Source organism: Nyctereutes procyonoides, unplaced genomic scaffold, assembly GCF_905146905.1.
Source record: "Nyctereutes procyonoides isolate TBG_1078 unplaced genomic scaffold, NYPRO_anot_genome, whole genome shotgun sequence".
Classification (NCBI taxonomy): domain Eukaryota; kingdom Metazoa; phylum Chordata; class Mammalia; order Carnivora; family Canidae; genus Nyctereutes; species Nyctereutes procyonoides.
The window spans coordinates 7610683-7628189 of NW_026575137.1; the positions used below are offsets into that span (position 1 = coordinate 7610683).

At 35.3% G+C, this 17507-nt stretch overlaps 1 protein-coding gene across 2 annotated transcripts in view; it reads left to right on the top strand.

Moving 5' to 3' along the window:
- LRRC69 (leucine rich repeat containing 69) overlaps positions 1-17507 on the top strand; it is an 87805-nt gene that overhangs the window by 56082 nt on the left and 14216 nt on the right. For both annotated transcript variants that reach the window (XM_055303551.1, XM_055303552.1), the window contains 2 exons: positions 4017-4118; positions 14816-14995. In XM_055303551.1, the coding sequence (XP_055159526.1) occupies positions 4017-4118; positions 14816-14995 (282 nt within the window). The remainder of the gene's footprint in view (positions 1-4016; positions 4119-14815; positions 14996-17507) is intronic.

Consider the following 17507-nt stretch of genomic DNA (forward strand, 5'->3'; position numbering starts at 1 on the left):
AGAACACTGAAACATCTTAAGCAGGGTTGTATTATGATCAGATTCTCATTTTAAAAGATAACTTTGGCAGCAAACGCTTGCAGAGAGACTACTTTGAGTACTATTGCAATAATTCATATCAGGTGAGGGCCTTAATCCATGCAGCAAGGGTTAGTGGCTGGGGTTAGGAGTAGGAAGAGATTCTGCAGAGGTAGTGAGGAGGTGGGTGGGAGAATGGGGTGTAAATAAAGGATGGATTCCAGGGGTGTGTGGGGGGTGCAGTCAGTTGTGAGTGTCCACTCCTGGTTTTGGCTCAGATCATGGTCTTGGTTGTGAGATTGAGCCCTGTATTGGGCTCTGTGCTGAGCATGGAGCCTGCTTAACTTTCTCTCCCTCTCCTCTCACTCATGTTCTTTCTCTCCCTCTCTCAGTCAAACAAACAAATAAACAAACAAATAAATAAATAAATCTTAAAAAAAAAAAGAGAAAGGATAGATTCCAGAAGTTTTAAGAAGGTAGAACTGAAACAACATGGAGGGGTATTTGATGTGGGTGATGAGAAAAAGGAAGGAGGAAAATGTGGAGGAAACATGAGTTTAGTTTCAAATGCTGGAATTTATGGTGATTGGGGGACCTCCAGCTGGAGATGTTCCACAGGTAGCCAAATATTTGAGGGCATTACTCAGGAAGTTCATTTGTAAAGGTGGTCAGTGCAAACAACTTCAGCACAAAGTTCCTCGAATCTTTGATTTTAATGAGCTTTCCCAGGCTTCACTTTACCAAATTGCCTGCACACTCATGTCCGGATCTTACCATCATTTTCACCTACTCTAAACTGGAAGAATTAAAGTCCGGTATTACAGTTTGAGCACTGGTTACTCCTATTTTCCAGTTCCCTATTGCTTTACAGTCATATCTTTTTTTTTTCTTTTGTGTCACTGAAACTTCATATCACCTTATTTCTTTTACTCCTGGTCCACCAAAACATTGTATTATTATTTCTTTTTCTGTCTAGTCTAGACCATAAAGCACAAAGCATTTACTTTTTAGTATGTACGGTGCACCCATTCCCTTGCTTTCTGCTATATTCATTCTGCATACTCTTAGTGTTGGATTTGGGTTGCTGGGTGCTAAATAGAAGAAATTCATAGACAGAGCCCACCACAAATGTGGGATTCCAGTAAGTCCCTCGGCACCTCTGTATAATATTTTTGCTTGTCCCTGGCCAGGTTTCTCTTCAAAAATCTGTAGCACATTCCAGACTTTCACCACCTTCTTCATGTCTCCTTTCACAGTGACACCTCGTTTCACAACTCAGTTAACAGATGGTCTTACTCTCGATTTTAGAGACAAAATTGAAGGGAACATGTCTGACTCCATCAATGATCCAAGCCCATACCTTGAAATGTATCCCTGCCTGCACTTACACTTCTTCTGGCCACAGAGGAGGAAATAATTCAAAGGTGTTAGTATTCAAAGATCATTCTGTGTTCACATGATCATTATTATTTCAATCATCCTTTTCTCTAATCTCTCTCTGTTGGCACTTGCCTTCTACATGCTCAAGTGATCTTCATCTTAAAAAAAAAAATAAAAACCCTTATTTGAACCTTCATTTCTCTGCGGCTGCCAATCCCTCTCCAGTTACGACAGATTAGTGAATGTTTATCATTTTTTTTCACCTCTAAATCAGGGTTTTCCAACTTCAACACTATTTTGGGCCTGATAATTCTTTGTGGGGACTGTCCTGTACATCGTAGGATGTTTAGCAGCATCCCTGCTCTTTACTACTTATATGCCAGTAATACTCCCCTTTCCCCAGTTACGACAACCAAAAATGTCTGTAAATCTCTGTTATGGGGGAGGGGCAAAATTGTTCCAGTTGAGATAAAACTCATAACTCTTGTTGTTTGAGTAGGCATGAGCAAAGAGACTCTGAAAAGATGTAACAGCATCTTATTAAATAGAAGAGAATATAACTGATTGTGCTACGAGAGTGACAACGGCCAAAAATATTGTTCTGTTAAGAAGTGAGGCTGACCAGAAACCCAATAGTGCACACAGAGAGAGGGTATGAAAAATGTTCTGGGGAATATTCAAAATGGACATTGAGAGATTGTGTGACTTCAGGTTATTGAAACTTATCTGCTGCAGAGGGCATACTAGTGAATTTCATTAATTTCTTCTCTTGAAGATGACTTCTTTCTGAAATATTTTGTGTATTAAGTTAGTAAACTGAGTAACTCATTACCATGTATGATGGAAGCGTAGTGACAGGGTTTGAAGAGAATAGAAACGCATGCCCTTTGAACTGTGGTCAAATTTGAAATTATGTTCATATATTTTATTTATTTATTTATTTGTTTTATTTTATTTTTTTAATTTTTTTCTCCCCCAAGTTCACAGAGATCCAGAATTCTGTCCATTGACCCTTGGGAGTTTTTTTTTTTTTAAAGCTTTTTTTAAATTTTTTTATTTATTTATGATAGTCACATGAGAGAGAGAGAAAGAGAGAGAGAGAGAGAGAGATAGGCAGAGACACAAGCAGAGGGAGAAGAAGGCTCCATGCACTGGGAGCCCGATGTGGGATTCGATCCCGGGTCTCCAGGATCGCGCCCTGGGCCAAAGGCAGGCGCCAAACCACTGCGCCACCCAGGGATCCCATGTTCATTTATTTTAATGATATTTACATATAGCAAGATATTCAAGTTTTTATCTGTTTTGAAAGAAGTCTATGAGTTATATAAATTAGGGAGTGTTATTCTTTAAGACAGAAAGGGAAAAAAATGAGAGTTCCCTTAAGCACAGGGAGTGCTTTCTTCATTTCAGCATGCCCAGCACTGACTAAGAGCTACCCTTGGATTCAGCTCTCTAGGTTGCTTCCTGATGGTGGACAACATAGGAAACTGCATTAGCAAAATCAGAATGTCTGTTGTGGAACTAGAAGACAAGGTGATTCCAGCATGGCCTTGAGCTCTGTATTTTATTTCAAAATGCTATCTATGTTGTAAAAATTTCCTGAGACTTTTAAGACCTAGTGACATGATGCCCTGGAAAGATATTTTATCAATTATTTTAATTTGTTGAATGCTTGCTGTGTTTCAAACTCTAAGCTGTAATCAGGAAAATATCTCAAATTCTCCCATAAGTGTAATGATGCCAGCTCATCCTGGCTCACAAGAACCAATTTTCCACCTCTCTTCCCAACTCTCTTTTTGGTGACTGGAATCAGCCATGATAAGAGTATTTACAGGAATGAATCAAAACATTCCACAATTCAGGGCTTTACTTTTTTTTTTTTTTTCTCAGAGAACTGCATTACTAGCATACCACTGCAGATAGAGGTCTTTTTTCTTTCACCTGAATCTGAGGCTCAGAAAAGTAATTTTCTAAATGAATTTAACTTTGAGTTCACACATGAGTTCTTGGGAGGCAAGGCACAATATTTATTGATATAAGAGAATCCTTTATTTTTCTATTAAAATGGTAGACTCAAATGGTAGACAATTGAATTTTGGTTCTTCATAGAAGATTCAATATCCTTGTGAATTATATTCTCTTTTTTAAAAATTTTCACTGTGCGTAACAGGTTATAGTGAAAACATTTTGATTTTCTTTTTTTCTTTTTTCTTCATTTTGATTTTCCTTTGTCTCTCTTACCTTTTGCACTGAGCATAGATGGATCATGGTTTGTAGTCTTTGAAACTGGATTTTGGTATACATTAGAATATTATTTTTCATCATACTTGGTTTTCTAACAAATACATTATTTGCAAAATGTTCCCAGCTTTTAATTGACTAATTATGCTATTACTAATCAGTCCTATTATCTTGAACAAGTTTTCAGTTGACCTCTGGGGACCTCTAAGATCATTGCCTTTCATGCCAGCATGAAGACTCTTATGCTTCTAAAATTAGAATATGTCATACTGTTAAAATACGAACACGGACTGTAAGTCCTAAGTAAAGTAGGATACAACCTCAAAAGTGAAGTTTGTTATTTATCATACAAGGAAGTTTTTATTTTGTTTTGAAAGTTTCAGAATCTGAAGCTGAAGGAATTCTACTGTGAAGGAAACCCATTGTTCCTGAAGAAGCCAGTTAATGCTATACAACAGGAGGATGCCTGGAGTCTACAGGTGAAGCCTTACATCATCTATATAGGTTTTCAAACTAAAGCCATGATTTAAGTTTTAAAGAGTTCTCTTTTAAAGCCTTATTGCAAGCTGGCAAATGATTACTGCAGCCGTAGTCCATTGGCAGTGTGGATCCTAGACATAATTTCTGACTTGCTTACAGAATCCAATGTAATCTTGATTTCTAGGGCGACCAAATTTGGAGAAATGGAAACCTTTTGTTAATGAAAAGAAAAGAGAGGAATTTGTTTTCACTTTAAACTACCAAGTATTTTCTTCAGTATTATCTAAGGATGTATTTGATTAGTTCTTACCAGGGTCTTTGCCTCTTCCATCCTATTTTCACTTGTCCCGATTTCTAGTGGATGAATGAATATCATCCAGAAATCATGTTAATTTTAGTCAGATAAATTGATGATATTAAAATATGGAATAGAAAAGCATATTTAAAGGATTTTCTTTGTGTGTTTTTGGTGATAGATGAATTAAAGATTGCAGATCTTCCCACATTTGAGTCTCCATCATGAATTTGGACTTTTCAGGTTCTAAGTACTTAATAGGAATTAACTAATTTAGTCATCTAATAAACTTAAAAAGGGTAGTACCATTATTGTCCCCCTTTTACAGATAAACTGAGACCCAGATAGATTAAATAACTTGTCTAAGTTCACAGAGTTAGTAGGTGTTGGGATGATAAAGCTCACCGAAGCAGCTGATCTTCAGATTCCATGCTCAGAAAGCTCCATTGTCTCAGAAGGATGCTGCTAGTAGGTGAGGGAAAAGGAAATAGAGGTAGTCCCTTCCTGTAAGGAGTTCTGGTTCATGGAGGGGACTGAATGGTCAGTTAACCCAACGTGGCAGTGGTCTCATTGGGAGCCCTTGAGGTCAAGAATGTTGTCTTGTGGCTGGGATAGAGATGCAGAGTAAGAGAGCAGTATTTCTTTCCTCATTTTTAGAACTGTGAGGACTCAGGAGCACAAGCATTTTACACACATGCACACACGCACACACACACACAGTTGACTCTTGAACAACCCAGGGGCTAGGAGCGCCAGCCTCATGCAGTCAAAAATCCATGTATAACTTTTTGACTCCACCAAAACTTAACTACTAATAGCCTAAGGCATAAATACACATAACAAATAGGTGTTAATGTACATATGTATTATGTACTGAATTCTTACAAGAAAGCGAGCTAGAGAAAAACTGTTAAGAAAATCATAAAGAAGAGAAAATACATTCATAGTACTATACTGTATTGAAAAAATTCATTGTCTCTGGAAACTAGAGGGGCTTAACACCATGAGTTTTTAAAATGTTTTGTTTTGGCGCATTGTGAGTTTTTACAGTCAGTGGAGCTTAACACCCCAACTTTAAAAATTATCAGCTTGGCTCTGGGAGAGCCTAAGGGTGATAAAAAACTGAGTTCTTACCCTTAAAGAGACAGCATAATAAACAGCTCCAATGATACAACATAGAAGTGGCAGTTTGACAAACACTTGAGGTATGGGAGAGAGATTTGTTTACTAATCTCAGAGATTGTGCAGGAGGGGCAAGGATCTTTGGGAGACTTCTCTAAGAACAAAAGAGCTGGAAGTCTCTATTTCCTACCCACCCCTCAGCCTAGATATACAAACACATATAGGAAACAGCAGAGTGTGAACACTCTAGCTAGCTTGCTAACAATGTGCCCCACAGAAACTGAACAGGAGCAAGAAAAACTCAGCAGCACCATCAAATGTAATAACATTCACATTATAGGGATCCCAGAGGAGAAAAGAGAGAAAAGAGACAGAAAATTTATTTGTGGAAATAATAGCTGACAGCTTCCCAAGTCTGGGGAAGGAAACAGAGATCCAGGAGGCACAGAGAGTCCCCAGCAAAATAAACCCCAGGAAGCACACCAAGAACATTGTATTTAAAATGGCAAAAAGTAATGATAAAGAGAGAATTTTAAAAACAGCAAGAGAAAACAGTTACATAAGACTATGAGCTGATTTTTCAGCAGAAACATTGCAGGCTAGAAGAGAGTGGTATGTTATATACAAAGTATGGAAAGAAAAAAACCCTGCAATCAAGAATATTTTATTCAGCATGGCTATCATTCAGAGTAGAGGGAGTGATAAAGAGTTTCCCAGGCAAACAAAAGTAAAAGGAATTCACCACCACTAAACCAGCCTTGTAAGAAATGTTAAAGGGTTTTTTTTGAGTGCAAAAGAAAGACCATAAGCAAGAGTAAGAAAGGTAGGATGGATAAAAGCAGTAAAATTAAGTTTATCTATAAAAATAAAAGGATTTATAAAATCAAAGTATGTAAAAAAAAAAAGTAAAAAAAAAAAACCCAAAGTATGTAAAGTATGACACTATGTAGGAAAAATGTGGAGAGGACAGGAATAAATATTTAGTGCTTTTAAGATGAATTAAACTTGTGACTATCAACTTAATATAGATTGTTACATAAACGTAATGGTAGCAACAAAACAAAAAACTGGTAATAAATATGCAAAAAATTAAGGAATCTAAGTATATCACTAAAGAAAGCTAACAAACTATGAGAGGAGAGCAAGACAAGAAAGGAACAGAACTATAAAACAATCATAAAACAAGTAACAAATATCAATAAGGACATATCTATCAACATTTAATTTGAATGTAAATGGACTAAACATTCCACTCAAAAGACATAGTGTGTCAGAATAGATAAAAAAGCAAGACCCATCTATATGCTGCCTATAGGAGACTCATTTCAGACCTAAAGAGACATGCGGATTGAAAATGAAGGATGGAAGACTACTTATCATGCAAATGGAAGCAAAAAGAATGCCATGGTAGCAATACTTATAGCAAACAAAATAGACTTTATTTATTTATTTTTTTAACATTCAAAAAAATATTTATGTATAAAAAATACAATGGGATAAGTTTATGCTGAGAAACACAGCAATAAATACAGTTGAAGAGAACAGAGCAACTCTACATTGATACATTGGCACAAACAGGAAGCAAATGCACCACCCAGACCTGACTGTTTGCAGGCCGACTTTGTACACGCTCCTTTAGAAACCCCACTCGGGAAAGCTCTGGTCAGTTCAGGTAAGAGAATGAGTACACATATAATCACAAATGCACACGGATCAGGGCTTTATTTAAAGATTAGCAAACAATATTGTGGAGACATCGGTATGTAAATCACAAAATAGACTTTAAAACAAAGGCTGTAACAAGAGACAAAGACATGTATAATAATAAAGGGGACAATCCGAAAGAAGACAACAATTATAAATATTTATGCACTCAGTGTGAGAGCACCCAAATAAAACAGCTATTAACAAACATGAAGTAATCAGTAGTAATACAATAATAGTAGGGGACTTCAACACTCCACTTATTTCAGTGGACAGATCATCCAAACAAAATCAACAAGGAGAGAATGGCTTTGAATGCTATGTTGACCTGGATGGATCTAACAGATATATTCAGAACACCCCATCCTAAAATAGCAGAATACCCATTCCTTTAAAGTACACATGAAACATTCCCCAGAATAGATTGTGTTAGTCCACAAGAGAAGTCTCAAATTAAAAAAGATTGAAGTTATACCATGCATCTTTTCCAATCACAATACTATGAAACTAGAAGTCAACCACAAGAAAAATCGAGAAAGAACACAAATGCATGTATGTTAAATAGCATGCTAATAAACAGTGAATGGGCAATAAATCAAGGACAAAGTAAATAAATACATGAAGACAAATGGAAATAAAAACACAGTGGTCCAAAACCTTTGGGAGACAGCAAAAGATGTTTTAAGACAGAAATTTATACAATACAGGCCTACCTCAAGAAGCAAGAAAAATCTCAAACTAAACTTATATTTAAAGAAGAACCAAACGAAGAACAACAACAACAACAAAAAATTACCAAAACAAGCAAGAAAGAACAAACAAAACCCAAAGCAGTAGAAGGAAGGAAATAATAAAGATTAGAAGAGAAACAAATGGAATAGAAACCAAAACAAACAAAAAAAAGAAAAACCCAACCAACTAACCAAACAAAACCCATAGAATAGATCAGTGAAACCAGGAGCTGGTTCTTTGAAAAGATCAACAACATTGATAAATCTTTAGCCAGGGTCAGACAGAGAGAGAGAGAGAGAGAGAGAGAGAGAGAAAGGACTCAAGATCAGAAATGAAAAAGAATAAATAGCAACAAACACCACAGAAATGTAAAGGATTATAAGGGAATAGTATGAAAAATTACATGCCAACAAATTAGACAATCTAGAAGAGATGGAGAAATTCCTAGAAACATAACCTCCTAAAACTGAATCTGGAAGAAAAAAAATTTGAACAGACTGATTATCAGTGATGAAATTGAATCAATAATCAAAAAACTCCCAACAAACAAAAGTCCAGGTCCAGATGGCTTTACAGGTGAATTCTACCAAACATTTAAAGAAGAGTTAATATCTATTCTTCTCAAGCTATTCAAAAAAATGGAAGAGTAGGGAAAGCTTCCAAATTTATTCTATGAGGCTAGCAATACACCGATACCAAAGCCAGATCAAGAAACTACAAAAAAATGAACTACAGGCCAATATCTCTGATGAAAATAGATGCAAAAATAATCAACAAAATATTAACAAATTTGAATCCAAAAATACATTTAAAATTTCATTCACCGCAATCAAGTAGAATTTGTTCTTAATATGCAAGAACAGTTCAATATTTGCAAACCAATAAATGTGATACATCATATCAACAAGAGAAGGGATAAAAATCATATGATTATTTCAGTAGATGCAGAAAAAAGCATGTGACAAAGTATAACATCCATTCGTGATTAAAAACCCTCAACAAAATAGGTTTAGAGGGAACAAACATCAACATAAAAAAGGACATATATGAAAAACTCACAGTGAACAGTATACTCACTGGGGAAAAACTGGTGACTTTTCCCCTAATATCAGGAACAAAACAAAGATGTCCACTCTGACCACTTTTATTCTTCATGGTACTGGAAGTCCTAGCTTCAGCAATCAAACAATAAACGAAATAAAAGGCATCCAGATTAGTAAAGTAAAGTCTTCCCTATTTGCAGATGACATGATACCATATATAAAAAATCCTAAAGACTCCACCAAAAACTACTATAACTGATAAATGAATTTAGTAAATTCATAGGATACAAAATCAATATATTGAAATCTGTTGCATTTCCATACCCTAATAACAAAACAACAGAAAAGGAAATTAAGTAAACAGCTTTATTTATAATTGCACCAAAAATAATAAAATACCTGGGGATAAACTTAACCAAAAAGGTGAAGATTTGTATTCTGAAAACTATAAAACATCGATGAAGTAGACTGAAGATGACACAAGCAAATGGAAAGAGAGTTCATGCTCATTTAATATTCTTTAAATGGCCATACTACCCAAAATGACCTACAGAATGCAGTCCCTATCAAAATACCTATGGTGTCTTTCACAGAACTAAAACAAATGATCCTAAAATTTGTATGAAACCACAAAAGACCCCAAAAGCCAGATAAAAACTGGAGGAATCTCAATTCCAGATCTCAAGATATACTACAGATCTCAAGATATACTACAGAGCTGTAGTAATCAAAACAGTATAGGACTGGCACAAAAAGACACATAGATCGATGGAATAGAATATAGGGCCCAGAAATAAACCTGTGATTATATGGTCGACTAATCTACAACAAAGGAGGCAAGAATATCAAGGGGAAAAAAGGTCTCTTCACCAAATGCAGTTGGGAAAAGTGGACAGCTACGTGCAAAAGATTGAAACTGGAGCACTTTCTTACAGCATACATAAAAATAAACTGATAATGGATTAAAGACCTAAATGTGAGCCATGAGCCATAAAAATCGTAGAGGAGAGCATAGGCAGTAATTTTTCTGACATTTTTTAGATACGTCTCCTAAGGCAAGGGATACAAAAGCAAAACTAAACTATTGGGACTACATCAAAATAAAAACTTTCTGCACAGCAAAATCAACAAAACAAAAAGCCTACTAAATTGGTGAAGATATTTGCAAACAATATATCTGAAAAGGGGTTAATATCTGCCCCCCCAAAAAAACCCTAATACAATTCAACACCAAAAGAACAAATACTCCAATTAAAAATGGGCAGAAGACATGAACAGACATTTTTCCAAAGAAGACTTACAGATGGCCAACATACAAATGAGAAGATGCTCGACATCTCTAATCATCAGGGAAATGCAATCCAAAACCACAACGAGATATTCCCTCACTCCGATCAGAATATCTAAAATCAAAAACACAAGAAGCAACATGTGTTGATGAGGATGTGGAGAAAAAGAAACCCTGTGCACTCTTGGTAGGGTTGCAAACTGGTGCAGCCACTGTGGAAAACAGTATGGAGGTTCCTCAAACACTTAATACCAGTGATCCAGCAATTCCACTACTAGGTATTTTCCCAAAGAATACAAAAAACCTAAATCAAAGAGATATACGCACCCCTATGTTTACTGCAGCATTATTTACAATAGCCAAATTATGGAAGCAACCCAAGGGTCCATTGATAGATGGGTGGAAAAAGATGTGAGATATATGTACACGCATGCATGCACGTGTGCACATACACACAGAGAAATATTCAACCTTAAAAAAATGAAATCTTGCAATTTGCAACAACATGGATGGATCTAGAAGACATAATGCTAAGTTAAATAAGTCACTTAAAAAAGGACAAATATTTCATGCTATCACTCATATGTGGTTGCCAGAGGGGAAATGAGTTGGGGGTGAGTGAAATGGGTGAAGAGGATTAAGAGTACACTTACTGTAGTGAATAATGCATAGAATTGTTGAATCACCTTATTGTACACATGAAAGTAGGATAAACATTATATGTTAATCATACCAGAGTTTTAAAAATAATAAATAAATAATAGAAGGAAAGAAAGAATTCTGCATATAATTGGACCCACACAGTTTAAAAGGGTCAATTGTACTTAGTGGAAATAATTATTTTTACTTATATTAATGATTTGGGTAGTTTTGAAAGCATCTCTAAGAGTTTTTTTCTTAGAAAGCTGCCAAATTTATTACACATTTCATATTTGTACTTAAAGTAAAGCCACTTTCTAGTGGCTATTTGGTTAACATTACTGTTACAAACTATTTTTTTTTAATTTTTATGATTTTTTTTTTTAAAGTACTTTCTGCACCCAACGTGGGGCTCAAACTCACAACCCTGAGATCGACAGTCACATGCTCCACAGACTAAGCCAGCCAGGTGCCCCTGATTTAAACTACTTGATCTGTTAAAGAATTGCAGAGCTTTGATTTAAGCTATGCCTTGATTAAGATTTTTCAAAACTTTTCTTCAACTAAAACATTTATGAGCTAAAATTTAATGTTTATGACTAGATTATAACAAAACATTAACCAAAGTATACTGCACCAGTAAATGCTGGATTAAGAGTTTTACTCGTGTTATCTGATTTAATTCTCTGAATCCTATGTGATAGTATTAGAAAAAAAATCCATATTTTACAGATGTAGTATCCAAGGTTAGAGAAGTAAATGAGGACTTGGCCAGATAGGGTCACACAGGTAGTAAGTCACAGAGCCAGGATTTGTACCTATTTACCTGTCCGGCTCTAAGAATCTTTGCTCTTGATGATGTTTCAGTACCTGTCATATACATGGTAGCATTCGATCATGCAACAGTTTCAAAGTTCATCATTCCTTCTAAAGCTTCATGGTTTTTTTTTTTACATTTTATAATTTTTAATATTTATATAATTTGCATATGGATAATTCTATAATAAAAATCACATGTAAGGAAAAATAAAAGAATTTGGCTGAAACTGATTTTAATATATGATAGTTTAAGCCTAGGAATACTCTCTGACCTATATATAGTTAGCTGACAGATACTCTTACAAAATAGCATATAAATTATTCAAAAGGAAAAACATTTATTTATAAAAGATTTCTTGACCTTTAAATCACCGTAGAATTAGGCCATCATTAAGTTGTCTGTTCTCAAAAACTGCATTGCCTACATCTTTTAAGAGGTGTCCTAAAACATATCATTGGTCCTGCCAATAGTATCTTACTTTATATACACTAGCAGTTCCAAGTAATAACTTTATGTTTCGGTGGTATATATGTTATTCTTCCAAAGTAATGTATTGGCAGCAAGTAGGAGAAGAACATAATTAATGGGTAATGTAAGAGTTGTCAAGAGACATATCAAGTGCAACAAATATGTTTGGTTCCAGAAACTATAGATGGAAAAAGTGAACTGTATGAATTGTGACCTATTTATAGGTCCCATGTATTTCAGCAAATTTTTCTAACATCTGCTGTTTGGGGGAGTGAATCCTTATTTATTAGTTTTCTGCTTTATAGTGAAAACCTAGCCGTTGAGTTCTAATAGCTGAAAACTTACCTCTAAAATCAGTATTTATTCTGAATGATAGACTGTGCTCTGTGTAAGTAGTTTAAAAAGGGGATTTGATAATAGATGTCTAATTTAGGAGCCTTGGTAATATTACTGTGAAAGAGTAATTTTTTTCAGAAAGGATGACCTTTATTAACTATCCATGAGGAAGAGCTGAAGTGGATAGGAGGCTGTGCTGCTGAAGGATTTAAGGAGCCCACGCTTAAGGCTGTTTGCTGTAGAAAGGCAGCTTTCTCAGCTGCTTGGTAAATGGAAGGGATCGAGTAATACGGGACACAGAGAAGCAGTTTATAGAATTTTGTTGTTATGTTTTAAGATTTTAATTGGGGTGAATGAATGAAGATTATGTATGTACATAAGTATATATATATCCCCAAAGATTCCTATTCGAGCGTACTGTGGACTATTTAATACCAGAGAGAAATCTTTCACTTTGACCAGAAAAACAAACAAACAAACAAAAAAACCAGTTCCACATACTATTAAAATTCATGCAGTGTTTTCGTGTAACATTTTTTTTAATAAATTAATTTTTATTGGTGTTCAATTTACCAACATACAGAATACCACCCAGTGCTCATCCCGTCAAGTGTCCCTCTCCGTGCCCGTCACCCATTCACCCCCACCCCCCGCCCTCCTCCCCTTCCACCACCCCTAGTTCATTTCCCAGAGTTAGAAGTCTTTATGTTCTGTCTCCCTTTCTGATATCTCCCACACATTTCTTCTCCCTTCCCTTATATTCCCCTTCACTATTATTCATATTCCCCAAATGAGTGAGAACATACACTGTTTGTCCTTCTCCGATTGACTTACTTCACTCAGCATAATACCCTCCAGTTCCATCCACGTTGAAGCAAATGGTGGGTATTTGTCGTTTCTAATGGCCGAGTAATATTCCATTGTATACATAAACCACATCTTCTTTATCCATTCATCTTTCGATGGGCTCGTGTAACATTTACACAGGACTTCCATGCTACCGGCACAAATAATGATGCTCATATAGCAGAGTAAATAAAATGTTTATTTTGTTTCATTAGTGAAGATCTAATTTTATATATTATATAGCATTTTACTTTTTTATACATAGTATTTTACTTTAGGATGATGATATTGTCAATGGTCCTGGCGAAAGTGACTTTGTATTTTCCTACCACCCCTTTTGTTATTTAATATTAGAATTATTAGCTAAGGCGAAGTTTCTAGGCATGGCTGTGGATAGTTTTAATTCAGAGATTACAGATTGAATTCAGAGATTTGGGTGATAGAAATCCGTACTCTTTACCGATATGACTCTATTCAGGTACTCACTGCAGTAGGTAACTTAGACCAGCACATCTTAAAGGTCAACAGACACACCAATTGATTGCCTGGGGAACATTTTTAAATTGCAGATTCTGGTTCAGGAGGTCTGGAGTGTAGCTGGAAGTCTGCATTTCTTTTTTTCTTTCTTTCTCTTTCTCCTTCCTTCCTTCCTTCCTTCCTTCCTTCCTTCCTTCCTTCCTTCCTTCCTTCCTTCCTTCCTTCCTTCCTTCCTTCCTTCCAGATTTATTTGAGAGAGAGAGAGAGAGTGCGAGCAAGAGGGGGTGACGTGGAAGGGCAGAGGGAAAGGAAGGAAAGAAGCAGACTCCCCACTGAGCATGGAGCCTGGTATGGGGCTCAGTCTCAGGACCCTGAGATCATGACCTGAGCCAAAATCAGGCATCAGAAGCTTAACCGGTCTAGCCATCCAGGCACCCCAGGAAGTCTGCATTTCTAATAGGTTTTGAGATAATGCAGATTCTATTGGTTCATGAGTTTCAGTTAAAGTAGTAAGAATTTAGATGTTAATAAATATGACAGACTCAATTTTTGAGTCCAGTCTGAATATTTGTACAGTCCTTGCTTATTTTAATGAGAGGTACAGAATTTGAACCTAAGCTTTAATAATGTAAATTTTTAATAATCTGGATTCCTGTATTTAAGAGACATAGAAATATTGAAACAGAAGTAACTTATTTTTCTTATATCATTGAAAACTGTAATGCCAGTTACTGGCAATATAATTTAATATATATTATATTTCACATATATATTATATATATATATATTATATTTCATGTATATATGAAAACTAACAGAAACTGTGAAAAATAGCCCCAAAGTGCAAATTAGTGAAATGAGAATCATTGTAATATGAAACAGTTATCTTGAAAATAATCTGAGCAACCGTATTTTTTTAAATCTAGGAAATAACATCAAGATTTATAATGAATGAGCTAGAAGGAAAGAGTCCTTTCATAATGCAAGCCATACAAAGGCACCCACAGGTCAGAAACATAATCTCTCAGAGAAGAAAATGTGCAATATGTGGAAAGTACTTTTTAACAATATGGCTGGAATGTGTTGAATTTGTTCCTCCACCAAAGGTAAATGGTGTTCTTTGTGTGAATAGAGCATAAGACCGTCTCTTATTCTTTGTCCTTATCTAAGTCAGCCAGTACTAACTAGATTTTTATCTAAGAACTGACTTCTCTGATAGTATAGTGTTTTTTAATTGAGCTTTATTGAGATATAATTGACACATAACATTGGGTAAGTTTAAGGTTCATGTAAAGCACATCGATTTGGTACATTTATAAATTGCAAAATGATTACCACCATAGTTATTTTTTTTGTGGTGAGAACACCTAAAACTTACTAAATTATCAACATTTAAGTAATATGAAACAGTATTATTAACTAATTACCATATTGTGCATTAGACTTGTAAATCTTACGGCTTGAGGTATATACCCTTGGACCAATATATCCCCATTTCTCTTATCTCAACCAACCACCACTTTACTGTATCTCTGAGTTTGTATTTTTTTAGATATTATAAGTGATATTATATTTTAAGTGTTATTATAAAGCATTTGTCTTTCTCTATCTGACTTAGCTTACTTAGCAGAATGCCCTAAAGATCCATCCAAGTTGTGGGCTTCTGGGTGGTTCAATCAATGAAGCATCTGCCTTTGGCTCATGTCATGATCCCAGGGTCCTGGGATGGAGCCCCGCATCAGGCTCCTTGCTCAGCGGAGAGTCTGCTTCTCTCTCTCCTTCTGCCCCTCCCCTCTGCTCATGCTCTTTCTGTCAAATAAATAAATAAATGAAGTCTTTTAAAAATCAATTTAAGTTGTAGCAAATAGCAAGATTTCCTTTCTTATGGCTGAATAATATTCCTCTCTGTTTGTGTATCACATCTTTTTTATCCATTCATCCACTGACAGACACTTAGGCTCTTTCCATGTCTTGACTATCATGAGTAATGCTGCAATGCATGCAGATATCTCTATGAGATCCTGATCTTAGTTTCTTTAGATATATACTTAGAAGTAGGATTCTTGGATCATATGGTAGTTTTATTTTTAATTTTTTGAAGAACATGCATACTGTTTTTCATAGCGGCTATACTAATTTACACTCCCACCAACAGTGCATTAGAGTTCTTTTCCCCCCATATTCTTGCCAACACTTATCTCTTATCATTTTAAGAGTTATTCTCACTGATGGAGTGATATCTCACTGTGGTTTTGATTTGCATTTCCCAGATGATTAGTGATGTTGAGCATCTTTCATGTACCTGTTGTTCATTTGTATGTCTTCTTTGAAAAAATGTCTATTCAGTTCTTCTACCCATTTTTTAATTCAGTTATCGATTTTTTTTGCTGTTGAGTTATATGAGTTCTTTATATATTTTGGATATTAATCCTTTATCAGATGTATAACTTATAAATATTTCCTCTCATTTCATAGGTTATCTTTTCACTTCATTGAGTTTCTTTTGCTGTATAGAAGCTTCTTAGTTTGGTGTAGTACCACTAACTTATTTTCCCCTTGTTGCTTGTGTTTTTGGTGTCATATCCAGGAAGTCACTGCCCAAGAGCAAGGTAAAAAGGAAGTTTTTCCTTTATGTTTTTTTTTCTGGGATTTTAACAATTTCAGTTCTTAAATTTAAGTCTTTAGTCCACATTGCGTTTATTTTTATGAGTTGTATAAGATAGTGGTCCAATTCCATTCTTCTACGTGTAATTATTCAGTTTTTCCAACACTGTTGAAGACACTCTTCCTTCTCCATTGAATATTCTTGCTTTCTTGTCAAACATTAGTTGACCATATATGTGAGGGTTTATTTCTGGGATCTAGGTTTTGTTCCATTGGCCTAAGTGTTTTTATGCCAGTACTGTACTCTTTTGATTACTGTAAGCTTTATAATATGGTTTGAAATAAAAAAGCATGACACATCCAGCTTTGTGCTTTTTCTTTAGGATTCCTTTGGCCATTTGGGGTCTTTGTGGCTTCATAAAAATTTTAGGATTGTTATTTTCTATTTCTGTGAAAAATGTCATTGGAATTTTGCTAGATATTGCATTAAATCTGTAGATGGCTTTGTGTAATATGGACATTTTAACAATATTAATTTTCTGACCAATAAACATAGGATATCTTCCCATTTGTTTCAGTTTCTTTCATCAAAGTTGTAGTTTTCAGTGTAGAGAACTTTCACCTCCTTGGCTACATTTAGTCCTAAGAACTTTATTGTTTTTAACATGCTGGTGAATGAAATTGTTTTCTTTATATCTTTTTCAGATGTTTTGTTATTGGTATACAGAAACACAACTGTTTTTTGTATGTTGACTTTACTGAATGTATTGATTAGTGCTGGCAGGTTTCTGGAGGAGTCTTTAGAGTTTCATCTGCATAATATCTCAGCATCTGCAAACATAGCCAGTTTTACTGCTTTCGTTTCTATTGGGGTGCTTTTTATTTCATTTTCGAGCCTGACTGCTCTATCTAATATTTTGGTACCGTGTTGAACACGAGTGTTGAGAATATAGAGAGCTTTGCACAGTGCTTGGTACAAATTTTATTTCTGAGAAAGGCTGATGAATGATAAGA